Genomic DNA, 27,097 nt, shown 5'->3' on the forward strand with positions numbered 1-27,097 from the left:
CACAACGCACATAGTAGGTACTCTTAAATATTTATTAAACAAAGGAATGAATAAATCCATGCATAACACAGGATTCATAGAAATTAAGACTCGTACAAAAATATTATTGATTTCTTCCACAGAGAATTTGGTTCAATATTTATTGTGTGCCTACTATGAACAAAAGGGCGCATAAAGATAAGACAAGGAATTTACTACTACCTAGGGGGAAATATCCTAGGTAGTAGTAAATTCCTTGTCTTATCTTTATGCGCCCTTTTGTTCATAAAAAAAAAAAAAAAATTTTTTTTATGTTGGGGGAAATATCATAGTTGCCCTATAGGACAGAGTAGACAGGGTTTCCAAGGCTGTAATCTTTATGGAAGCAGATTGCCACATCTTTCTCTCAGAGGGGCTGGTGGATTCTAACAATGACCTTCGGTTAGCAGCCAAGCATTTTAACCACAGTGCCACCAGGGCTCCTCTATAAGGTCAGTATGAGTCAGAATTGACTTGATAACAGCAGGTAGGACAGTTGTCATGGAGTCCATTCTGACTCCTAGCAACCCTATAGGACAGAGAACTGCTTCATAGGGCTTCCAAAGAGTGGCTGGTGGATTTGAACTGCCAGCCTTTTGGTTAGCAGCTGTAGCTCTTAACTACTGGTCCACTGCAGGGCCAGGGGAAATAGAGAACTATGTAATCAAACTAGCTGTAATTCCAGTCCAATCTTACAATGGGTATAGGAGAAACATAAATAAATAGCAAAGGGAGCACAGAGGAAAACGAGAGTCTTCCCTTGCCACTGACAGGGGTAAGCTATGGGCTAACAGGCACCAGCTATCCAATTCACAGGGTAGAAAGGTGATCATGTACAATTAAAATATCCTGGACTCAGAAAAGCGGTCAAGGAACAGAACAAATTGATTAATATACTTTCAGAATATAAATTAATTGAATAAATTAATCCCCAACCTTTGAAAATCAAAGTCATCTACAAAGTATGACACAAAGTACATTTGTGCCCCAAAGGGAATCTCTGATCTTTCTTCTCTTTTATTGCTCATTCCCAGAGCTCTGTTTTGTTGTCTTCTTCTTTTTCTAGCTCTGCCATGCAATGTTGTTTATGGTGGGGAGGATCATTAATGAATACACTGTTGCTCTAAGTGTTTTTCTTGCAGTTTGTAAAGCTGGACACAACTGCACTAGCAGAGTGGGCAGGGGCGTGGGTATTAAGGCAGTCTCCACCGTGTTCTAACCCTAGCCCCACGACTTACTTTCTGGACAACCTCGGGCAAGACAGGTTAGCCTCTCCATGCTGCAGTTTCTTCATCTGCAAAATGTTGATAATATTATACCAACTACAGGGTGTTGTGAGAATTAAATAAAACAGTGCATTAATGTGCCAGATCTCAGTAAATGATGGCTGCTACCATTATGATAAACTTTGGTGGGCACAGGTAATGTTTTAAACACCCTTAAATGACTTTGTGCTCAATATTAAGTTCACTTGATGATGACAACACTGATGCCTACCTTTAGTGTAGGCCATGGATGAACTGGGGATGGTGAATGGAAAGGAAAAAAACCCAAAAAACACTTGTGAACACGTAATACCAAAACTGTTGCCGTGGAGTCGATTCCGACTCATAGCAACCCCATAGGACAGAGTAGAACTGCCCCCACAGAGTTTGCAAGAAGCACGTGGTAGATTCCAACTCCTGACCTTTTGGTTAGCAGCCATAGCTCTTAACCACTATGCCATCAGTTACTATGCCAACTTGTGAATAGTAACTATCAATGTGCGAATTCTCTATGAAATGACTATCTAGTTTACCTAGGCAAATGACAATTTTATGCAAATAAATTTTTCCTTTCTATTTGTATCTAGATATGAATCTTGAAAAAAAAATGATTGGTGCCTACTCTTCTCACTATCTCCCACTAAGCATACACCTTCAATGTACAGCCTCCGTCTCCTCTCGCTTGAAAGGCCACGCTGTCCGTCGGCCACCATTTGCATCCTGAAGAACACACTCACTTGTACACTCCTTTCTGTCTTAGTGCTAGCTCCCTTTGCGATCATTGATTCTGCTGCTGATTCACTTCATAAGAAAAATGAAAATGATGGTAATAAAAAAATTCATTTAGTTTGTAGCCCTTGGCATCTGCACTAGGCTGGAAGAAATTGCCTATAAAGCCCTACATTTAAACATGTATATATTAACCAGGGGGGCAGGTTGGGGTTTAGCGGTAGAATTCTTGCCTCCCGCGCAGGAGATTGGGCTTCGATTTCCAGCCAGTGCACTGCATGGGCAGCCACCACTCATCTGTCAGCTTATGTGTTGCTATGATGCTGAACAGGGTTCGTGGAAGCTTCCAGACCAAGACAGACTAGGAAGAAAGATCTGGTTATCAATTTTCCAAAAATCAGCCAATGAAAATCCTACAGATCGCGACAGATCCTGCTGTGCGTGGACTTGCCATGAGTCTGGGCTGACCGGATGGCAGCTAACAACATATTAATTGGGGTAGTTCAGATACTTTCTCACGGGTTTTTCCTTTTTTAAATTGTGATCCAATTTATTATTTTTGTCATTAAATACAACATTATTGAGGATTCAGTGAATGCCTAGTAAGATAATATGCAAATTTCACATAAAATGTAGACAGTGCTGAAGACACAAAGTTATGTAAAAAAGCTTCTAGAAGGTAAGAGGAATATTATACTGAACAAATTCTTTACTGATTTGAAATACTGTTTCCTGGACAGTAATAAACTACATTTCGCAGCTCATCTGGGAGACAAAGCCTGTAATTCCAGGCTCAGGAGCTCACATAAATCCTAGTCACTTGCCATGTTTGGACTATCTTATTTTATTATAAAACTTAGAGGATTTTCACAGAACAATAAGAAAGTGGGTTGTCTTTCTCAAGTTTCTGAGCCAACACCTGCTGCCCACCAGTGGGCCCCTATTTGCTATAATTACTGAAATACAGGATTTTGCCTCTAAGCTTTCATGCAAATTCAAGCACACAAAAGCAGTAGTACCGTCTTGTACATTAGATTCAGTAGAGTGACGTGAGTCTCTTGAGCCCTATTTAATCCTTTTCTAAAAGAACATTTTTTGGGAGTAATTACTCTAAGTTGTGTCAATCCACAGGATAAAAAGAAGTGTATTTTGCTGTGTGTGAAGGAGATGGCAGCAGATAGCACCCCAAACCAAATACAATTCCTAAGTATAAAAAAAGTATACAGAGGAGAAAATGATCCGTAAACTGAAAAGCCAGGGCATCTTCACTTAAAAAAAAAAGTCTTTAAAAAATATGTTGTGTGTATACATGTGTGTGTGCATCTCACTGTACACACACACGTACATACACAAAGACAGATAATTCATAATCACTGAGGACTTGGCCGCTGGGGTGGAGGTAGGGTCTTTCTTCGTTTTTCTTTAATTGTTGATTAATTTTTAAGCCTAATTGGATTGGATTCTTATTCCAGATAAAACCCTAAGGATACAGCAAAGCACACACACAGTTCTGGGCATAACTGGAAGAAAAGTAGTTTAACAAATGACATCAGTTACGTCTTCTTCTCACTAAAGCTGAAAGCACCACACTCATCTTATTAACATGTTTGATTAGGCTTTGTTACAGCTACAAATAAGACTGATAATTCTTTTTAAGAGGATCCCAGTTGTTAGCAATGTAGTCAGTGGTCTCAAAGCCAGAAAAGGTACTTGTAGCGTAAAACACCTAAATCCAATTTCTCACTAAATTCTGTATCTCTTCCTTCAATCTTTTTCCATGTTGTTGCTAAAAATGCTTAAATAAGGCATTACGCCTTTTGATTCATATTTTAACTCTATTAACTAACTCATGTATAAAAAACTCTGGAAAAAGCTCATTGGTGTAACAATAAAAGAATAGATTTTCCCCTTTAATGTAACTCCTTAACCAACATTCTTAAACTTCACGTCACCCAACATAGCACTTGTATTTTTTCTTATAATTTATGGGTATGAATGTGTAGAGCTGCCGTTTTTAAACTAAAAAACATTAGGAGCTCACTGTCTTTTTGGATTTCTCTTTAAGGCCTTTTAGTACAGCCGAGCTAAAGTGATAGTATCTATGCATGGTTTTGTTACTATGATAATAACAAGTTTCAGCTTAGAATAATATACAGGACTTAGCTGGGACTAGGAAAAAAGATAGGCTGCTTTTTCGTAATTGGTAAATAGAACATTTTAGTCTAGTTTAACTAGAAAGGAGAAAGAGAAAAAAGGAAATATTTTTCATATATATAAAAGATAGACTAATAAAGTATATGCATAAAATTATATATTGGGTAAGAAGCAAAATTAAAAAGAAAGTAGCTTATAATATTTCTGGTTCATCAGAGTTCCTAAATACAAAGCGACAAATGAAAGTACCATTAAAAAAAATCAGTACATTATACAGCTTCTACATAATCCTGAGGAAACAAAAACACTGGGACACTGTTATAATCTTTACATTTATAAAAATTGAAGGCCTGATTTTGCAAATACAACTTTCAAGCTGTATGAGCAAATTCAACTTACATGAAAGGCACAGGATGACATCACGTTGAAGAACGTACCTGTAAATTTCATAAAATCTAGTCACAAGTCACTAGAAGCTTCAGAAGGATTTTCAGAACTGTTTTTATCATAATGTTCTGACTCAAACTGAGAACTGGGTAGTCTTGATATTACAAATATAAATTGTTTGAAGTAAGAGTGAGTAAGATTTAGAGAGAGAACAATTTATTTTGAATGCTATCTGCATTATGTCGTGCTGGTTACTAAAAATACTCAGAGCAGATAATTAAAATTTCCTTTAAATTGTTTTCAATTTTCAGCAGCTCAGCTACTGTATCTTTCAGTTTGTAAAAAACGTTATTTTTACATTACCACAATTTTAAAGAGTCAATCATTCAAAGAAATTGTAAAGTCCTGCTCTGTTAGCTTCCTACATTGGAATACAAGAATACAGGAAGTGCTTTCAACAGAAAGTTACATAGTCCTACAGTACAACCTGTCTAACAGACTTGCAAGGGACCAGTACAGTGACCTGGTCTCTTTGGATCAAGCAAAAGCGGAAGCAAATAAAGAAATGGACTTTTTTGATAACATGTAAAAAAGTTCCTTTGTGAAAATGAAGACTTGCTTGCACTTAGATTTAGTGCCACTGTGAAAGACAACGAAACTGAGAGCACAGAGGGGAGACATCTGAAATAAAACAACGTTCAACATGTTTGAAACTCTTAGATGTGACATCTGATGATAAAATTGGAGAACTGCTTTTTCATATTAAAGAAGATTATAAACATCAGGGACTGGCCGGTCAGAACATGTTCTATGGAGGGTGTAGAGTGGTACTAAAATAGTGTTTTACAACTAAAATTATGATTTTTTTTCACTTAAAATTTTGATTTTTAATAAAATTACCGGACCTTCCAATAAAGTGAAATAAACCTCAAACCATGTTATTAAATCTCTGAAGGACTGTTAACTGAACAATGATGATATAAGTTTCTCATTTTTCCCAAACAGGCTCTGACAGAGACATATCTTTTCTTCATGTATGTAAGCATTAGATGTTCTTTCCACAAAATTTAAAGCATTTTGGTAGAATGTTGAAGATGATTCTTCAAAGAGCAGATCTTTGAATGGTAGCTAAATAAAAACAGTGGTGTTGTGATCAGAAACAATGCTGCCTTGGATTGCGATTGCTCCTTTATCCTATTCATCACGACTCCAGTAATGCATGCCATCTACAGATTTGCTGTCCTTTGGACTCTTTCATTTCAGTCCAGTGACTGAGTTCCTCTTCTCCAGAACTGTTCAGACCTAATGCAATCCAGCCTACCATCTCTTTTCTTTTCATGCTGCGTTTGTTGTACACAGATAGTATGAGTGTCACATCAGAAAGTTGAAATAGGGCCACTTGGAAAACAAAGGTTTCCTTGTATACCGGATTGGGCTGCCCTCTGCGGATGGACGTCTTGCATTTGGACATCTCTTGGCCCATGGAATTCAGTAGAGTTAACTTAACATATGTATCTACAGAAAAAAAACAACAATATACCACAAACGTCATTTGAAACAAGCTCAAAACAACTCTCTTGCAACATTTCCTAAGAAGATTAAGTATTTACACTTGATAAGGATATGGTGTATACCATGCTTAATGGAAATTCAACCAATTCCATTTTGATGTAGTTGCTTAAAAAAAGGTGACCAGTACAGAGAATGCTAAGTAGCCAGATAATATTTTGGGGATAATAATACCTTAACCTCACTATTTCTACATCATAGTTAGAATTTAAAGGTATACCTCATAATCCTTCCTCCGCCCTCCACCCCCATCCTTGACCTCCCACTCCCACTCCCACCCCTGCCCATTCCCGTTTAGCTTCACTAAGCGGACATCAGAGCATTAATAAACACTTAGCAAGCTTAATTAGCCACAACACTGGAAAGCATTCCACTGTGTTTTCAGAGAATAAGAATAAACAAACAAACAGAAATGATGGCAAATGGTGAGGAGGAACAGAGGACGACAAGGATGCAGTGACGTAAAACAGCTCAGGATGAGATGTTAAAACATCTCTGCATGGATGTGGTTTTTAAGTACATTTTTAAAACAATTAAAGGGCCCAAATGAAGCCAAATACATTAAGGGCTCAAAGTTTAGCAAACCAAGTAAAACTTTCTCCTGGTTTCATGTAAGAGTACATTTACTGTGTTTTTTGGCAAATTAAAATAAATAGTATAGGGTTTCTTTTTGGCACAATTTAAAGTGAAGTTTTAAATATGACATCTTGAGTATTTTCATGAAGTATTAAAAAAAACTGATGTGATGTTTAGTGTACAAAGTGAAATGTAAAAGCTCATTGTCTCATTTTTTTGGAGATAAATCCTCTTTAAGATTACATTTGCAAGTTTTGTAGACTCATGCAAATGATATTCAGCACTTTGATCCATCATATGTACTTCATTGCAAGATTTCAATTAATTTTAAAGAAAATTGCAATATTTCTCAAGAAATAGCTCCTTTATTTCTGTTGTATAAATCAAAATATAATGAATGAAAAAATAAAAACTTTTATTTTAAAAAGTTTTGCTTGTTTTATAGATATTCTGAATACCATCATCCATAATCAGAGATAAATTCTCAGTTAGTTTTATTTAAAGTACCACAGATAATAAATATGCAGTTTTTAGGAAACCAACATGGTGGACAGCTTCGCTGCTGGCAAGTTTTAGGGTATCTTGTTTTTGCATGAAAAGACAACATCCAATTAGCCTCTACAGGAACTCACCTCGGATTATATAAACCTGTCCACCTATCAAGTGTTTTAGACAACAGAACAGTCCATCTGACAACAGGGGGTGGAAAGCAGTAAAAGAAATAATGACCAGATGTCAATCGTTGGGTGAGAGAGGGTCAAAGGTTAGAATTAAAGAGGAAACGCTGCTCACTGGAGTGGAAGAACACAAAACTTTAGCATTTCAATTCAGGTAGAGGGTTGAACAAAAGGATTGTTGAGTAAATTTCATGGAATGAGAATTTTTAAGGTCATTGTGTAATCTTAAACAAAAATTACTTTTTAAAAGGGGACTTCTTTATAATGATATCCTCTTGGTCTAAAGTACATTGAACATGAATCAGGCAAATTATCAGGCTATAAAAGACTGAATAAAAATCATTATAGGATCGTTCTTCTAAATTTTAATTTTATCCATATAATATTTAATATTTTAAATACTTTTGTTATTCACAATGTAATATAAAATTAAGTTATACAAAATAAAATATAACTATCAAAATTTTTGCTCTTAAATGTTGCTACTGTTTCTTTGGATAAAATTGGATTATTCAGTATATAACACAGTTCAAAAACTTACAATCTAGGTATATACAAAGGGTCACAATCTTAATATACACAGTTTAGAACAAATTGATAAGCTCGTCTTATATGTTACTCTATAAAGACTCCACATTCATACAATCATTTTTAAAGCTGACTTACATATATTCACTAGTTACCTTCCAGACAACACCATTAACCATTTGATGCTGAAGATCTCATCCCAAAATAATGGTGATTGTGATAACCTACTCTTTAACCTGAAAGATCCATTCCATGTTGTATGTGTTAAACCTTCTAATGTCTTTATCACAGCTTAGTGAATTCTTGGGTATTTAGGATAATATTATCTATTCCTGTGACAAGTCATTCTTCCTTTACGGGCTTATTATCTGCCACTCCCCCTTCCCATTTTAGTTCTGATTAGCGTTTCTCTGTTTCCATCAGAGTGGCTACAGTAGGGGCAAAGGGGCAAACATACCATTTCTTATCTATGTTTTAGCATATTCAGTTAAATATTTAGTCATTTAAAAAAAATTAAACTGTAGCTAAAGCAAGAGTGGCAAACTGCTAGAGCCTGTGGCTAAATGTGACCCCAAATAATGTTTTATCTGGTACAGTGTACAAATTTTTTTTACTCTGAATGTCTTCAGGCAGTCTACACTCTTGAGTTTGTCAGATGCCTCACAGCACTACTTATTTTTCATCTGCAAATTTTGCTCATTTAAGTTGCCTCCCAGGCCAATTGAGCTTGCATTCTAAGTGTGTGTAAATGAAGAGAATCAAGTCACTGTCAAATCTGTTTATTACAGTAACTGCTTCTTTTTCTTCCTCTGAATTTTTCCTTCTGAAATGAGAAGGGGGACAGTAAGAATTCATCCTTGTTTTATGTACCTTTATCTGATTTGAGTCACATGATAATCCTGGAGAGACATGGCCTTACTTTTACACATAAAAAAACAGACTTAGGTCACTTGTCCAAGGGTAGAACTATGAATATAGTTTTAGCCTTCTGACTTGTAATTCAGGTACAGACACATTCCATGAGGTATGTAAGAAGTAAGGCTTCTGATATTACTTGGGGCAAACCAAATACATTTTTTGACTTTTCATCTTTATTGAATAAAGGACAATTTACACCTAGAAGTTTTAGGATGCTTGGATGTAAGTAGGGTAATTTTATTTCAAGAGTGGAAAAAGTTTCCCCTCTTTCAGTAATTATTTGATACCTGGACTAAAAGACTGCTTTACCCAAGTCTGTGAGAAATCTTTAAGCAAACTTAAAGGACATTATTATTCAAGATTTTCTTTAAAATTTTTAGTTTAGGAAATTAGCAGCTTTGATTTTAGAGAAGTATAAAGAAGTGGCTACTTTCCCATTTTCTCTCTCACAGGTATCAAAAGTTTTGGAAGTACACTGGGTCACAGTTTCCTTATATGTCCATAATCCACTCCTCATTCCCCCTGAGCTGAGAGAAACATAAGGAGAGTGACACACAGGGTGGGGCCTATCATCCAGCTTTCCCTTCCTAGCATCCAGGGGAAGTAGCACATGTTCCTTGCTCCATCCTGGCAAAGGCAAAGGATACTCCATTTAGAAGTCTCTGCTGGTAGTGCTGGTTTATAGTTTTAAAGTAGGAAAAATGTGAAGAAACAGTTTCTTCTTAAAAATTGTTAAAGAAGGAAAATATAGAAGTAAACACATTAGATCACAGCACTGCAGGCAGACAGGAAACAGCAACAATCTTCAGTCAACAAGAGTCAGCCACATTCCTGTTAGCATTTGAGGAATATTATTCACTTTTTAAAAACACTAACTTTTTCTAACATTCGAATGTAATGGCTAGATGGGGGCAACTTATTCTGCAGTCACCATGAAAAATTAAAAGTTCTGTCACCTTACAATTAAGATTTTGAATTCCAAGTTTTTCTACTTTCCAAATGACTGGAAATAGAAAACATGAAATGGATTAGCTGATTATTACACCATTTCATTTTGCCTGATTCAGACTAAATGACAGAACTGAGGCCCATAACTCTCAGAGCCCCACAAGGCAGAAAACAACAGAATTAAAAATTTGTTTTCACTCACTGGGTGGTCTGTTTGCTGCCAAGTTTTTGAAGTGGCTGCCTTTTATCACTTCTGTCGAAAGTCTTCCAGTCGTGGCATTATAAAGCAAGCCAATGAGAATTTCTGGAACTGAGCCGTGTTCAAGAGACTGACATGAGGAGGTACTTTCACTACAGGACATTTCTGACATGCTCATCTGGGAGCCACAGCCCTGTAAGCAAAAACAAAATTTTATAGTATCTTGCAAGAGAGATATAGTAAGAGATGCGTGGTTTATTGGCATTAGATAGGTAAATCACAATAAAGAGAGTTGCAAGCCAAATTCCCCAAACACCAGATTAGAAATATTTCCCTTAGTGTATTTTAATCCCTGGATCTCTATTCATTATACAGCAGTCACAGAAATAATAGAAGATGGAAGGTTTCATAAATCTCTGCATACTTATAGTCACATAAGAGAGGATAAACTCAAAGCTGTTAATAAACTGTTTACTTTCTGAATTCGAAAGCTTATTATTTAAAGAATGACCTTAAAAAACTGATATAGATTTAAACTCAATTACTTTAAATGTAAATGTCCTAACCTTGCCTTAAAGAAAAAGACTGCTACACGTGATTAAACAAAATAAAGGTATCTGCTATTTAAATGCCAACATGTAAAACACAGAGATACAGAAAAGTTGAAAATAAAGGGTTGGAAAGATATATGCCATGCAAAAAACGGGACGGAGAGGAGGGAGGAAGGAGGACATTACTGCATATTCTATAGACATTGAAAAGATAAAGGGGTAGCACGAACAACTTTCTTCCAAAAAAATTTTGAAAACTTGGAAGAAAAAAACATATTCCTACAAAAGTAAAAGTAGCCGAAACAGGCACAAGTAGAAAGAGAAAATATGAAGTTTTATAATAACTACTGCAGAAACTGAATTTGTAATTAAAAACATTTCCAAAACAAAACAAAACAAAAATAAAATACTTCAGTCCAGTTGACTTCAGTAAATTCTAATAAATAATGTTAATCTACACAAACTCTTCCAGATAGTGGAAAAATAGGAAACACTCCTCATCTTCCTCTAAGAATCTAGCAAAACCCAACAAGGACATTACAAAAAAGAAAAATTACAGAATGCTGTTGGTCATAAACTAGACTCAAAAATCCTAGCCCGAAATGAACTATTAGCAAACCAAATCCAGCAGTACATAAAAAGTGTATTATATCACAACTGTCAGTTGCCGTCAAGTCAATTCCAACTCATGGTGACCCCATATGTGTCAGAGTAGAATAGAACTGTGCTCCATAGGGGTTTCAATGGCTAATTTTTCAGAAGCAGATTGCCAGGCCTTTCTTCTGAGGTGTCTCTCGATGGACTTGAACTTCCAACCTTTTTGTAGCCATGTGCGTTAACTATTAAATTGGGGTAATTATAGAAATGCAAAGCTCATTTAAGATTTCAAAAATCAATCAATATATTCACCACATTAACTGGAAAAAAGGAGAACAAAACATGATTATCTCAGTAAAAGCAGATAAAATTCAACATTCACTCATGAAAACAGGAATAGAAAAGAATGTCCTTAGTATAATGAACAATGCCTTCAAAAACCCTTTAGCAATGTGAAACACACTAACAGAACCAAATAGAAAACCCCACACATAGGTCTACTGTACTTTTACGTAAATAACGCGCACCATCTGCATTTGTTTGCCAACTGTACCCTCCCCTGGGGAGGTATTTTTGTAAGTTCCACAATGCCAATTTTTTTTTACATGTTGCTGTAAAAAATTCGCATAGCCTGTTTACAAAAATACCTCTCGGAGGGAGGGCACAGTTGGCAAACAAATGTAGAAGGTGTGTTTTAGTCTTGTAAAGATAAGGTATATATATATGGATACGTGATTTACAACAAAGGTGAGGCTACAATGCAGTGAGGAAGGACAGTCTTTTTAAAAAATGGTGCTAGAATAATTGGTTATCCACACAGAAATAAATGAAAACTAACCCCTACCCCAAAATACACCAAATACTCGATTCTAGATATAAATGTAAAAGGTAAAACAATAAATATCCTGTAAGTTAACATGCAGTAATATTTTTATATTCTCAGAGTAGGGAAAGACTTCCTAAAAAGGACACAAAAGAACTGATCATAAAGGAAAAGGTTGGTTACTGTTACAACATTAAAATTAAGAATTTCTGATCTTCCACAGAAACTTTTAAGACAGTGAAAAGGCAGACAACCATGTAGGAGAAGATATCTGTAATACATAATGAGCTCATATCCAGAATATGTAAAGAACACTTACATATCAATAAGAAAAAGACAACACAGCTGTACCAGCTACTTCAGTCAATAAACATATGAAATGATACTTAATCTCATTAGTAAACAGGGAAATGAGAATTAGAACCATGAGGGAATCCTACACAACAAATGGATGGGCTGAAATTAAGAAGTCTGGCAATACGAGCTGTGGTGAGGACACAGCGCAACGGGAACTCTCATATTCCCCTGGTGGGAACATGACGTGGTACCACTTTAAAAAATGTTAAAACAGACATACCCTATGCTACTCTGCACACATGGGGTTGTCAAGAGTCAGAATTGACTCAATGGCAACTAAGAACAACAACAAAATGACCTGGCAATTCCACTCCGAAGTACATACCCATCAAAAATACGTGCAGTGTTTATCAAGAGACATGTAAAAGACGTTCATAACAGCATTATTCAAAATGACCCCAAACTGGAACAACCCACATGTTCATAAACAGTAGGATGGGTAAATAATTTGTGGTCAGTTTATCATGGAATACACCACCAGGGTTTCCCATACAGCAAAATAAAAGCCAATTACAACTACATTTACAAACATGACTGAGTGAAAAATGCTGGACCCAAAAGGATACCTAGTTGAATAATTCCATTTATTTAAGGTTAAAAAAAAAAAAAAAGGCCTGGCAAAAGAAAACCATAGTGTTTGAAATGCACAAATAGGTGGTAAAACTACAAAGAAGAGCAAGAAAGTAATTGACATAAAGGTCACAGTTCTGGTTACCTCTGGGGGTGGGGAGAGAATGAATGGTGACTGGGAAGGGGCATGAGGGTGCTCCTGGAGATATTGATGGTGTTCCATTTCTTGACCTGGATGGTAGTTACACGCCCTTTGTTTTGTGATAAATAAATGAACTGTACATTTCCATTTCTTACTTTCCTGATGTGTGTTGGGTTTCGCAAGAAAAAAAAGTTTTAAAAGAATTACATGACGCAAAGGCACAATACACACAAATAAACACACAGTGATAAGAATAAATATTTGCCTTTGAAGATTCCTCAAGGGATTCACTGGGTTTTAAAAAAAAATCTATAACATTATTCCCTGATAGGACATGTAATTTGAAATTTAAAAATGATTCATACAAATATTCGAGTTTAAATCTACTGTTCGCTATACAAGTGATGAAGAATTACTACATATCTGGGAACTGAATTAACTCATTGGACTTATATTCAGAAAGATGAAATCTTGTATTTTCAAATCTATCTCAACCAAAGAGTAGAAAGCCAAAAGGAACATGCGTCTTATATTCCTAAATCAGGGGTACACAGAACACTTAGTGTGGTATGTTTTCATGAGAGCTGGGGGAGAGACCATCATTTTAGTAAGCTTCAGTTAGGATACACTGTCACGTAGGAAAACAGTGTCAAAAAGCTGCGCGGGCACACTTGGTACGTTTGTTCCATCAGGATACTCTACTGGCAGCACGTTAGAAAACTGTGAAATACATTTTTCATAATGTTGTATTTTGCAAATTCAATAATTTAACTTACTGTCAGGTAATAGGATGTGAACCTAATACTTTCTTATGAACACTGAGGATAAAATGCCAATTTTGAGCAACAAAGCGATGCCCCAGCTCAGGGAAAGGCCTTCCTTGCTTGTGGGAAAAGAAGGTCACTTTTCTCCCCACTTCACGGAAAAATGCACTCCTCTCCAAGCTCAACAAGAAAACAAGAGTGATAAGATCCTTGGTAATCATGTTCTTTTTTTTAAACAAATCTTTGATTTATTTGAAGCAATTTGGTTTCAAAAACTTTAAGTTACCACAGTCACGGAAAAAACAGGGAACAGTCAGAAACAATGAAATAATGATCTAGAGTACTGCTTTTTTCTCTGTTTTTAACACTGCCACAGCTTGATTCAAATCACAGTTGCACAAAAGTACTAAATTCAAAGTTTTTTAAGGAGAGATTCTTGAGGAACTTAATACACTATATACACACTGCCATACAATAAGACACATCCTATTTTAGTAAGCCTTGAGGAAATAGAGTAAGGTTTCAGTGACAGGAAGAGAGAGTGGTGGGGGCTTGGCAGGAGTAGACCCTGCTGGTGAGGACCTTCTGGAGAGCGGGTGCATCCTGAAGGTACAGCTCCCCAGAACCTTAATGGCTCCCAGCCCCCAAGAGCATTACCGGTCACCAAACAGATTCCATTACTGCTTTTTCTTGGTGTACTGGTGCTACTTGGCTACTTTGCAGTTCATCCATTCCTCCCGAATTAAAAACAATAGAAGGATAGTTTGATTAATATTCAAATACAAAAGGAAAAGCCCAAAGTGGTGAATGAAATAAACTTTGAAGATTTGTGTCTTAGTAAATCATTTTAAGTGTTGGCGTCCTAAGACGGTTTCTGCTTGCGATGATTCCCATAATAATAAACACAGTGAACTGGCAGGAGACAACGTGGGCCCACTGAGAGTAAAGAAGAAAGAAGTGTCATTGTATAGAATAGTAATGAATTAGGGTCGAATTCAAGTGTGTGCTGTAAAATCCTGTAACAATATTTTCATATTGTGTATAGAAAATCTTTGAAATGGTGGTCTTAATTGTTATAACTGAATAATTATTTCTGCCAATTTACTTTCTTGTTACACTACTGTTTATATTTGGTACTTTGTGTAAGTCATTTATATATAAAGTTGTGCAAGTCTCTCATTATGACTTCTGAAAATTAATGTATCTTCCCATAATAAAATCAACCCTTCTCAACACTTAATGAGAAAACCTAAATTACTGGCAATGGGTCCAAAGCTCTTTGTTTGAAAATCAATATTTTCAACAAAATGTATACTTAGATTTTCACCTCCCACATTGTTAAATATATTATTTTTCAGATCTCTTTTGATCATTTGAAGTGATTTTCCTCTTTTGGCCTTTCATATGCCATTTTTTTTTTTGGAATAAGAAAAATATTGTTATCAATAATTACATGAGTTTTCACAGAGATAAACTCAACTTTATACAGATTATTGTCTAATTAATATGAATATCCCAATTTCAGGAAAGAAGTAAACTGAATATAAAAATTTCCAGGAGGAGCAGGTATTTACATTATAAAAGATTTGTTTAGTTTACAAAGGCTTGATTATATCTGTTTAACTGTGCTTTCGTGTATGTGTGTGTGTGTGTGTGTGTGTATCTTGAGCTGTTTGACTCAGTAATGGGGTGGGGCAGGGTGTGGAGGCAGCACTAAGAGCTGAACTCACAGGCTGCTGCAATCTGAGGATCAACTGGAAATCAACAAAGTATATCTAAATTCATATTAAAATGATAATAGTTTGGTATTCAAAACTGTAGTTATACGAACATTTTTTCTGTTTAAAGCAGTATAAACCATAAAAACATAAAATAAAAAAAACTTGGAAGCCAGAGCCAAGATGGCGGAATAGACAGATGCTTCCGTCAAGCCCTCTTTACAACAAAGACCTGAAAAAACAAGTGAAACGAGTATATTTGTGACAAGCTGGGAGCCCTGAGCATCAAAAGCAAGCTTAGACAATAACCTGAGGGGCAGGGGAAGGAAGAGACCATTAAGAAGCGGAGAGTTGTTGCCGGACCTGATTCGGGAGGAGCCCTCAGGCACCATTCCTGGAGGAGCAGCGGTGGCAGCGGGCTGGTACTAGCTTTCAGCTGCAGTTTCCTCAGGGAAAAGCAGCCAGCCACATGGCCCATTCACACCTCTGGAACCTGAGAAGAACGGTGTTCTCGGCAAAAGCTAAGTACTTGTGTGTATTTTACTGCGCCCCCCCCACCCCCAAGCCAGCATCAGTGGCTGAATCCCTAGGCCTGAGATAGACTCTGGTGAGCACCTGGAGCTGTCCTCCCAGCCTTGGGGAAGGAAAAATTTGCAACTGGGGGGAAAAGATAATTTGCTAGCTCCATTAACTGGGGGAGCTCAGGACAGAAGCGGCACCTGTCCAGACATAAACCATGCGTGGACCTTGAGCACCTTTCCCTTCTGCGTGGACCTCTGTGGGCCTATTTCGGGAGAATAGGCCCTTGTTGGCAAACTCCAACCATTTCAGTGGTGCGGTGCAGAGGTGGGTGTTTGATGTTTGACATTGCTTTGCCTATTAAACAAGGTCCTCACCTACCCACAACAGGCGCCTAAGGAATGGTGGCTCCACTTGGGTCACCCAACAACCCATGACAGGGGTCCAGGGATAACTGGTACCTCCCAGTCCTTACAAAAACAACTTTGAGTGCCAATGGTCCCTCTGCAGAGCCCACCCACCAGCATGCTCTAGGGAACAGAGACGTGTTTTCCTCAGAGACACCTGGGGGTCGGTTCTCAGCCCCCCGCCTTGTTCAGAAAGTGACCGCCTGCTGCAATTGGATATCGGTATATACACCAATCACCCCTGCCCCTCTAAGACTGTTGGACAGAGCCTGTACCACAAACTTGATATCAGCTACCTGGAAACTTGAGCTGAAGTCATACAAGAAAACTGAATGGACTCCTAGACTGATATACCTGATAACAGCTCTAGCCAGCTGGGGACAGGACACCAGAGCTCCAAAGGCAAAAATAATCAAGCTAGCTCACTCAAGCAACCCATGGGGTATACCAAAACAAAACAAAGTAAGCAGCTATGACACAGTAAGCAAGCATAAACTAATACAATAACTTATAGATGGCTTGGAGACAACAGTCAATATCAAGTCACATAAAGAAACAGGCCATGATCACCTCAACAGGCTCTCAAAACAAAGAATCCAGGGATCTTGTAGATGAAAGTGCATTCCTGGAATTCTCAGATGCAGAATACAAAAGTTTAATATACAGAACCCTTCAAGACATCAGGAAGGAAATGAGGCAATATGCAGAACAAGCCAAGGAACACACAGATAAAGCAACTGAAGAAATAAGAAAGATTAGTCAGGAACATAAGGAAAAGTTTAATAAGCTGGAAAAATCCATAGACAGACAGCAATCAGAAATTCAGAAGATTAACAATAAAATTACAGAATTAGATAACTCAATAGAAAGTCAGAGAAGCAGAACTGAGCAAGTAGAAGCTAGAATTTCTGAACTCAAAGAAAAATCACTTGGCACTAATATATTTGAAGAAAAATCAGATAAAAGAATTAAAAAAAATGAAGAAACCTTAAGACTCATGTGGAACTCTGTCAAGAGAAATAACCTACCAGTGATTGGAGTACCAAAACAGAGAGGGATAACAGAAAATACAGAGAAAAATGTTGAGGATTTGTTGGCAGAAAACTTCCCTGATATTGTGAAAGATGAGAAGATATCTATTCAAGATGCTCATCGAACTCCACGTAACGTAGATCTTAAGAGAAAGTCACCAAGACATATTATAATCAAGCTTGCCAAAACCAAAGATAAAGAGACAATTATAAGAGCAGCAAGGGATAAAAGAAAAGTCACCTACAAGGGAGAGCCAATAAGAATAAGCTTGGACTACTTGGCAGAAACCATGCAGGCAAGAAGGCAATGGGATGACACATTTAAAAAAATTGAAGGAAAAAAATTGCCTACCAAGAATCATATATCCATTAAAACTGTCTCTTAAATATGAAGGTGAAATTAAGACATTTCTAGATAAACACAAGTTGAGGGAATTCGTAAAAACCAAACCAAAAGTACAAGAAATGCTAAAGGGAGTTCTTTGGTTAGAAAATCAATAATATCAGGTATCAACCCAAGACTAGAACACTGGGCAGAGCAACGAGAAGTCAACCCAGACAGGGAAATCCAAAAAAAAAAAAAAAGCCCAATACAGGGTAACGGAAATGTTATTATATAAAAGAAGACAACATTAAAATAATAAAGAGGAACTAAGAAATGTAATCATACACCTTCCATATGGAGAGGAAGATATGGCGATACAAAGAAATAAAAGTTAGTTATAAATTTAGAAAAATAGGGGTAAATAATAAGGTAACCACAAAGGAGACAAAGTATCCTACTCTTCAAAATAAAATACAAGGGAAAAATACATACTCAGCAGAAACAAAACAACAAATTTGACGAAAGGATAATATACAAAGAAAACCTACTCAGCACATAAAATCAAGTGGGAAAAAGAAACTGTCAACACAGAAAAAAAGACATCAAAATGATAGCACTAAATTCATATCTATCCATAACTACCCTGAATGTAAATGGACTAAATGCAGCAATAAAGAGACAGAGAGTGGCAGAATGAATTAAAAAACAAGATCCATCTATATGCTGCCTACAAGAGACATGCCTTAGACTTAGAGACGCAAAGAAACTAAAACTCAAAGGATGGAAAATAACATATCAAGCAAAGAACAATCAAAAAAGAGCAGGGGTGGCAATATTAATTTCTGACAAAATAGACTTTAAAGTTAAATCCATCAGAAAGGATAAGGAAGGACACTATATAATGATTAAAGGGACAATACACCAAGAAGATATAACCATATTAAATATTTATGCACTCAATGACAAGGCTGCACGATACATAAAACAAACCCTATCAGCATTGAAAAGTGAGATAGACAGCTCCACAATAACAGTAGGAGACTTCAACACACCACTTTCGGTGAAGGACAGGACATCCAGAAAGAAGCTCAATAAAGACACGGAAGATCTAAATGCCACAATCAACCAACTTGACCTCGTAGACATATACAGAAGACTCCACCCAATAACAACCAAGTATACTTCCTTTTCTAGTGCACATGGAACATTCTCTAGAATAGACCACATATTAGGTCATAAAGCAAGCCTTAGCAGAATCCAAAACATTGAAATATTATAAAGCATCTTCTCTGACCATAAGGCCATAAAACCAGAAATCAATAACAGGAAAAGCAGGGAAAAGAAATCAAACACTTGGAAACTGAACAATACCCTGCTCAAAAAAGACTGGATTATAGAAGACATTAAGGATGGAATAAAGAAATTCAGAGAATCCAATGAGAATGAAAACACTTCCTATTAGAACCTTTGGGATACAGCAAAAGCGGTGCTCAGAGGCCAATTTATATCAATAAATGCACACATACAAACAGAAGAAAGGGCCAAAATCAAAGAATTATCCCTACAACTTGAATAGAAAAAAAAGAGAGCAAAAAAGAAATCCACAGGCACCAGAAGAAAACAAATAATAAAAATTAGAGCTGAACTAAATGAAATAGAAAACAGACAAACAATTGAAAGAACTAACAAGACCAAAAGCTGGTTTTTTGAAAAAATCAACAAAATTGATAAACCATTGGCCAAACTGACAAAAGAAAAACAGGAGAGGAAGCAAATAATAACCCAAATAAAAAATGAGAGGGTCGATATTACCACAGACGCAACTGAAATTAAAAGAATCATATCAGATTACTATGAAAAACTATACTCAAACAAATTTGAAAACCTAGAAGAAAGGGATGAATTCCTAGAAACACACTAACTACTTAAACTAACACAAACAGACGTAGAACAACTAAATAGAGCCATAACAAAAGAAGAGATTGAAAAGCTAATCAAAAAACTCCCAACAAAAAAAAGCCCTGGTCTGGATGGCTTCACTGCAGAGTTCTATCAAACTTTCAGAGAAGAGTTAACACCACTACTACTAAAGGTATTTCAGAGCATGAAAGAGGACGGAATACTACCAAACTCATTCTATGAAGCCACCATATCCCTGATACCAAAATCACGTAAAGACACTACAAGAGAAGAAAATTATAGACCTACATCCCTCATGAATGTAGATGCAAAAATCTTCAACAAAATTCTAGCCAACAGAATTAAAAAAAATATCAAAAAAATAATGCACCATGACCAAGTGGGATTCATACCAGGTATGCAGGGATGGTTCAGTATTAGAAAAATAATTAATGTAATCCACCATATAAATAAAACAAAAGACAAGAATCATATGATTTTATCAATTGATGCAGAAAAGGCATTTGACAAGGTCCAACACGCATTCATGATAAAAACTCTCAGCAAAATAGGAATTGAAGGAAAATTCCTCAACATAATAAAGGGCATCGGTATAAAGAAAAAAAAAAAATTTTTTTTTTCTTTACAGAAAGCCAACGGCCAACATCATTCCAAATGGAGAGAGCCTGAAAGCATTTCCCTTGAGAATGGGAACCAGACAAGGATGCCCTTTATCACCACTGCTCTTATTCAACATTGTGCTAGAGGTCCTAGCTAGAGCAATTAGGCTAGATAAAGAAATAAAGGGCATTCGGATTGGCAAGGAAGAAGTAAAATTATCTCCATTTGCAGATGACATGATCTTATACACAGAAAACCCTAAGGAACCCTCAAGAAAACTACTGAAACTAATAGGAGAGTTCGGCAGAGTCTCAGGTTGTAAGATAAACATACAAAAATCACTTGGATTCCTCTACATCAACAAAAAGAACATCGAAGAGGAAATCACCAAATCAATATCATTCACAGTAGCCCCCAAGAAAATAAAATACTTAGGAATAAATCTTACCAAAGATGTAAAAGACCTATACAAAGAAAACTACAAAGTACTACTGCAAGAAACTAACCTACATAAGTGGAAAAACATACCTTGCTCATGGATAACAACATGGATAGGAAGACTTAACATAGTAAAAATGTCTATTCTACCAAAAGCCATCTATACATACAATGCACTTCCGATCCAAATTCCAATGACATTTTTAATGTGATGGAGAAACAAATCACCAACTTCATATGTAAGGGAAAGAAGCACCGGATAAGTAAAGCATTAGTGAAAAAGAAGAAGAAAGTGGGAGGCCTCACTCTACCTGATTTTAGAACATATTATACAGCCACAGTAGTCAAAACAGCCTGGTTCTGGTACAACAACACGCACATAGATCAATGGAACAGAATTGAGAACCCAGAGATAAATCCATGCACATATGAGCAGCTGATGTTTGACAAAGGCCCAGTGTCAGTTAATTGGGGAAAAAATAGTCTTTTTAACAAATGGTGCTGGCATAACTGGATATCCATTTGCAAAAAAATGAAACAGGACCCATACCTCACACCATGCACAAAAACTAACTCCAAGTGGATCAAAGACCTAAACATAAAGACAAAACGATAAAGATCATGGAAGAAAAAATAGGGACAATGTTAGGAGCCTTAATACGAGGCATAAACAGAATACAAAACATTACTGAAAATGATGACGACAAACCAGATAACTGGGAGCTCCTAAAAATCAAACACCTATGCTCACCTAAAGACGTCACCAAAAGAGTAAAAAGGCCATCTACAGATTGGGAAAAAATTTTCAGCGATGACATCTCCAGCCAGCGTCTGATCTCTAAAATCTATATGATTCTGTTAGAACTTAACGACAAAAAGACAAACAACCCAATCAAAAAGTGGGCAAAGAATATGAACATGCACTTCACTGAAGAAGATATTCAGGCGGCTAACAGATACATGAGAAAATGCTCTCGATCATTAGCCATTAGAGAAATGCAAATTAAAACTATGATGAGATTCCATCTCACTCCAACAAGGCTGGCATTAATCCAAAAAACACAAAATAATAAATGTTGGAGAGGCTGCGGAGAGATTGGAACTCTTATACACTGCTGGTGGGAATGTAAAATGGTACAACCACTTTGGAAATCTATCTGGCGTTTTCTTAAAAAGTTAGAAATAGAACTACCATACAACCCAGAAATCTCACTCCTCGGAATATATCTTAGAGAAATAAGAGCCTTTACACGAACAGATATATGCACACCCATGTTTACTGCAGCAGTGTTTATAGTAGCAATAAGTTGGAAGCAACCAAGGTGTCCATCAACGGATGAATGGATAAATAAATTATGGTATATTCACACAATGGAATACTATGCATCAATAAAGAACAGTGATCAATCTGTGAAACATTTCATAACATGGAGGAACCTGGAAGGCATTACGCTGAGTGAAATTAGTCAGATGCAAAAGGACAAATATTGTATAAGACAACTATTATAAGATACCGAGAAATAGTATAAACTGAGAAGAACACATTCTTTTGTGGTTACGAGAGGGGGGAGAGGGGGAAAGGGTTATTTACTGATTAGATAGTAGATAAGAACTACTTTAGGTGAACGGAAGAACAATACTCAATACAGGGAAGGTCAGCTCAACTGGACTGGACCAAAAGCGAAGAAGTTTCTGGGATAAACTGAATGCTTCGAAGGTCAGTGGAGCAAGGGCGGGAGTTTGGGGACCATGGCTTCAGGGGACATCTAAGTTAATTGGCAAAATAAATTCTATTAAGAAAACATTCTGCATCCCACTTTGAAGTGTTGCATCTGGGGTCTTAAATGCTAACAAGCGGCTATCTAAGATGCATGAATTGGTCTCAACCCACCTGGATCAAAGGAGAATGAAGAACACCAAGGTCACAAGATAATTATGAGCCCAAGAGACAGAAAGGGCCACATGAACTAGAGACTTACATCATCCTGAGACCAGAAGAACTAGATGGTGCCCGGCCATAACCGATGACTGCCCTGACAGGGAGCACAACAGAGAACCCCTGAGGGAACAGAAGAACAGTGGGATGCAGACCCCAAATTCTCATAAAAAGACCAGACTTAATGGTCTGACTGAGACTAGAAGAATCCCAGGGGTCATGGTCCCCAAATCTTCTGTTGGCTCAGGACAGGAACCATTTCCGAAGACAACTCATCAGACATGGTATGGACTGGACAATGGGTTGGAGAGAGATGCTGATGAGGATTGAGCTACTTATATTAGGTGGATACTTGAGATTGTGTTGGCATCTCCCGTCTGGAGGGGACATGGGAGGGTAGAGACGGTTAGAAACTGGCAAAACGGTCACGAAAGGAGAGACTGGAAGGAGGGAGCGGGCTGACCCATTAGGGGGAGAGTAAATGGGAGTATGTAGTAAGGTGTATATAAGTTTATAAGTGAGAGACTGAGTTCATTTGTAAACTTTCATTTAACAACAAAAAAAGGACTGGATTACAGAAGACATTAAGGATGGAATAAAGAAATTCATAGAATCCAATGAGAATGAAAACACTTCCTGACAGACCCTTTGGGACACAGCAAAAGTGGTGCTCAGAGACCAATTTTTATCAATAAATGCACACATGCAAACAGAAGAAAGGGCCAAAATCAAAAAACTATCCCTACAACTTGAACAAATAGAAAGAGAGCAACAAAAGAAACCCACAGGCACCAGAAGAAAACAAATAATAAAAATTAGAGCTGAACTAAATGAAATAGAAAACAGAAAAACAATTGAAAGAATTAACAAAGCCAAAAGCTGGTTACTTGAAAAAATTAAAAAAATTGATAAACCATTGGCCAGACTGACTAAAGGAATACAGGAAAGGAAACAAATAACCCGAATAAGAAATGAGATGGGCCATATCACAACAGACCCAACTGAAATGAAAAGAATCATATCAGATTACTATGAAAAACTATACTCAAACAAATTTGAAAACCTAGAAGAAATGGATGAATTCCTAGAAACATACTACCTACCTAAACTAACACGAACAGAGGTAGAACAACTAAATAGACCATTAACAAAAGAAGAGATTGAAAAGGCAATCAAAAAACTCCCAACAAAAAAAAAAGCCCTGGTCCAGATGACTTCAATGCAGAGTTCTATCAAACTTTCAGAGAAGAGTTAACACCACTACTACTAAAGGTATTTCAGAGCATAAAAGAGGACGGAATACTACCAAACTCATTCTATGAAGCCACCACATCCCTGATACCAAAATCACGTAAAGACACTACAAGAGAAGAAAATTATAGACCTACATCCCTCATGAATGTAGATGCAAAAATCTTCAACAAAATTCTAGCCAACAGAATTCAAAAACATATCAAAAAAATAATGCACCATGACCAAGTGGGATTCATACCAGGTATGCAGGGATGGTTCAGTATTAGAAAAACAATTAATGTAATCCACCACATAAATAAAACAAAAGACAAGAATCACATGATTTTATCAATTGATGCAAAAAGGCATTTGACAAAGTTCAACACTCATTCATAATAAAAACTCTCAGCAAAATAGGAATAGAAGGAAATTTTCTCAACATGACAAAGGGCATTTATACAAAGCCAACAACCAACATCACCCAACATGGAGAGAGACTGAAAACATTCCCACTGAGATCCGGAACCAGACAAGGATGCCCTTTATCACCACTCTTATTCTACATTGTGCTGGAGGTCCTAGCCAGAGCAATTAGGTTAGATAAAGAAATAAAGGGCATTGAGAATGGCAAGGAAGAAGTAAAAGTATCTCTATTTGCAGATGACATGATCTTATACACAGAAAACCCTGAGGAATCCTCCAGAAAACTACTGAAACTAATAGAAGAGTTCAGCAGAGTATCGGGACACAAGATAAACATACAAAAGTAAGTTGTATTCCTCTACACCAACAAAAAGAACATCAAAGAGGAAATCACCAAATCAATGCCCCCAAGAAGATAAAATACTTACGAATAAATCTTACCAGAGATGTAAAAGACTTATACAAAGAAAACTACAGTACACTTCTGCAAGAAACCAAAAGAGACTTACATAAGTGGAAGAAAATACCTTGCTCATGGATAGGAAGACTTAATATTATAAAAATGTCTATTCTACCAAAAGCGATCTATACATTTAATGCAATTCCGGTCCAAATCCGAAAGACGTTCTTTAATGAGATGGAGAAACAAATTACCAACCTCATATGGAAGGGAAGGATGCCCTGGATAAATAAGGCATTGCTGAAAAAGAAGAACAAAGTGGGAGGCCTTACTTTACCTGATTTTAGAATCTATTATACCGCCACAGTAGTCAAAACAGCCAGCTACTGGTACAACAACAGATACATGGACCAATGGAAGAGAATTGAGAATCCAGACATAAATCCATCCACATATGAGCAGTTGATATTTGACAAAGGCCCCAAAACAGTTAAATGCGGAAAAGACAGTCTTTTTAAAAACAAATGGTGGCCAAGATGGCGGACTAGGTGGACGCTACCGCGGATCCCTCTTGCAACAAAGACTCGGAAAAACAAGTGAATTGATCACATACATAACAATCTGTGAACCCTGAACAACAAACACAGATTTAGAGACGGAGAATGAACAAATACGGGGAGGCAGCGATTGTTTTCAGAGCCTGGACCCAGCGTACCAGTCAGGTGACCTTCGGCGCCCGATTTGGGGCAGAGCCCAGGGGGGCAGACGGCACAAACAAGGGGCCCAGTCCTGGACCCTGAACTCATTCCGGGAGAGGGCCCAACTGGTTCGCGTGGGCGGTGTGGGGGCGCAGCCGGTGGGAGAAGTCTCCGGGAGGCAGTGACTGGTCTTGGAACGGGGAGAGCAGCGTCCCAGCCGGGGAGCCGTCCCGCCGGGATTTTGGCAGGGCGCGGGCACGGCATAAGCCCGGAGAGCTGCTCCATCCCCCTGAACTAACCCCGGGAGGGGGCCCAGCCGGCACGCACGGATGGCATGGCGACGCAGCCAGTGGGAGAAGTACCCAGGAGGCAGTGACAGGTCTTGGAGCAGGGAGAGCAGCATCTCAGCTGGGGAACCGTCCCGCCGGGATTTTGGCGGGGCCCGGGCACAGCATAAGTGCGGGGAGCAGCTCCACCACCCTGAACTGACCCGGGGGGGGGCCCAGCCGGTTCGCGCAGGCGGCGTGGTGACGCAGCCGGTGGGAGGAGTCCCCGGGAGACAGTCACGGGTCTTGGTGCGGGGAGAGCGGCGTCCCAGCCAGGGAACCGTCCCGCCGGAATTTTGACTGGGCGCAGGCACGGCATAGGCGCGGAGAGCTGCTCCACCTCCCTGAACTAGCCCCGGGGGGGGGCTCAGCTGGTTCGCGTGGGCGGCGTGGCGACGCGGCTGGTGGGGGAGATCCCTGGGGGGCAGCGACTGGTCTTGGAGTGGGGAAAGCGGCGTCCCACGCGGGACGCGCGGTCATGGCGCAGGCGTGGGGAGCTGCTCTGCTCGCCTGAGCTGACCCCGGGGGGGCCCAGCCGGTTCGCGGGGGCGGCGCGGCGACACGGCCGGCGGGACGGGGAGTCCCCGGGAGGCAGCAACTGATTTTGGAGTTGGGAGTGCACCGTTGCAGTAGGGCAACCTTGACGTTGGGCGTGGGGCTGGCAGCGGAGGATCTGACCGTGACTCCAGCGGGCCAGACCCCCCGGGGGCAATCTCCACACAGCCAGCACACATAGGCGACGCGCCCGCGGGAATCTCAGATATAATAGTCATTCCGAGCAAGACAAGCAACTCTGGCTATATTCTGAGGTGCTACTCTCCTATCTCTCTGATCCCTCCCCCACCCTCCCCAGGCGGCTTCATTAACATCTGAATAACCTGAGCCAGAGGGAGAACTCTGATAGGGATCTGACTGCATTTTTTTTTAGCGGATTTTCTGGAAAAACTAGTTTCCCAGTGATGGCTCGGAGACAGCAGTCCATATCAAACCACATAAAGAAGCAGACCATGACAGCTTCTCCAACCCCCAAACAAAAGAATGAAAATCTTTCCCAAATGAAGATACAATCTTGGAATTATCAGATACAGAATATAAAAAACTAATTTACAGAATGCTTCAAGACATCACAAACGAAATAAGGCAAACTTCAGAAAAAGCCAAGGAACACACCGATAAAACCGTTGAAGAACTCAAAAAGATTATTCAAGAACATAGTGGAAAAATTAATAAGTTGCAAGAATCCACAGAGAGACAGCATTCAGAAATCCAAAAGATTAACAATAAAATTACAGAATTAGACAACGCAATAGGAAGTCAGAGGAGCAGACTCGAACAATTAGAATGCAGACTG

At 38.2% G+C, this 27,097-nt stretch overlaps 1 protein-coding gene across 3 annotated transcripts in view; it reads right to left on the minus strand.

Annotated features, from left to right (window-relative positions):
* Positions 1 to 211: 211 nt before the first annotated feature.
* Positions 212 to 27,097, minus strand: part of SYT14 (synaptotagmin 14) — a 437,307-nt gene continuing 410,421 nt past the window's right edge. For 2 of the 3 annotated variants that reach the window (XM_064273241.1, XM_023548406.2), the window contains 2 exons: positions 9,972 to 10,161; positions 214 to 6,068 (listed from right to left, as the gene is read on the minus strand). In XM_064273241.1, coding sequence (XP_064129311.1) covers positions 5,755 to 6,068; positions 9,972 to 10,161 — 504 coding nt within the window. In that variant the 3' untranslated portion in view covers positions 214 to 5,754. Of the gene's footprint in view, positions 6,069 to 9,971; positions 10,162 to 27,097 lie in introns of all 3 variants that reach the window. The other variant, XM_064273242.1, reaches the window with a different exon arrangement.

The sequence above is a fragment of the Loxodonta africana genome, chromosome 20 (genome assembly GCF_030014295.1).
Source record: "Loxodonta africana isolate mLoxAfr1 chromosome 20, mLoxAfr1.hap2, whole genome shotgun sequence".
In the NCBI taxonomy this organism is placed as follows: Eukaryota; Metazoa; Chordata; class Mammalia; order Proboscidea; family Elephantidae; genus Loxodonta; species Loxodonta africana.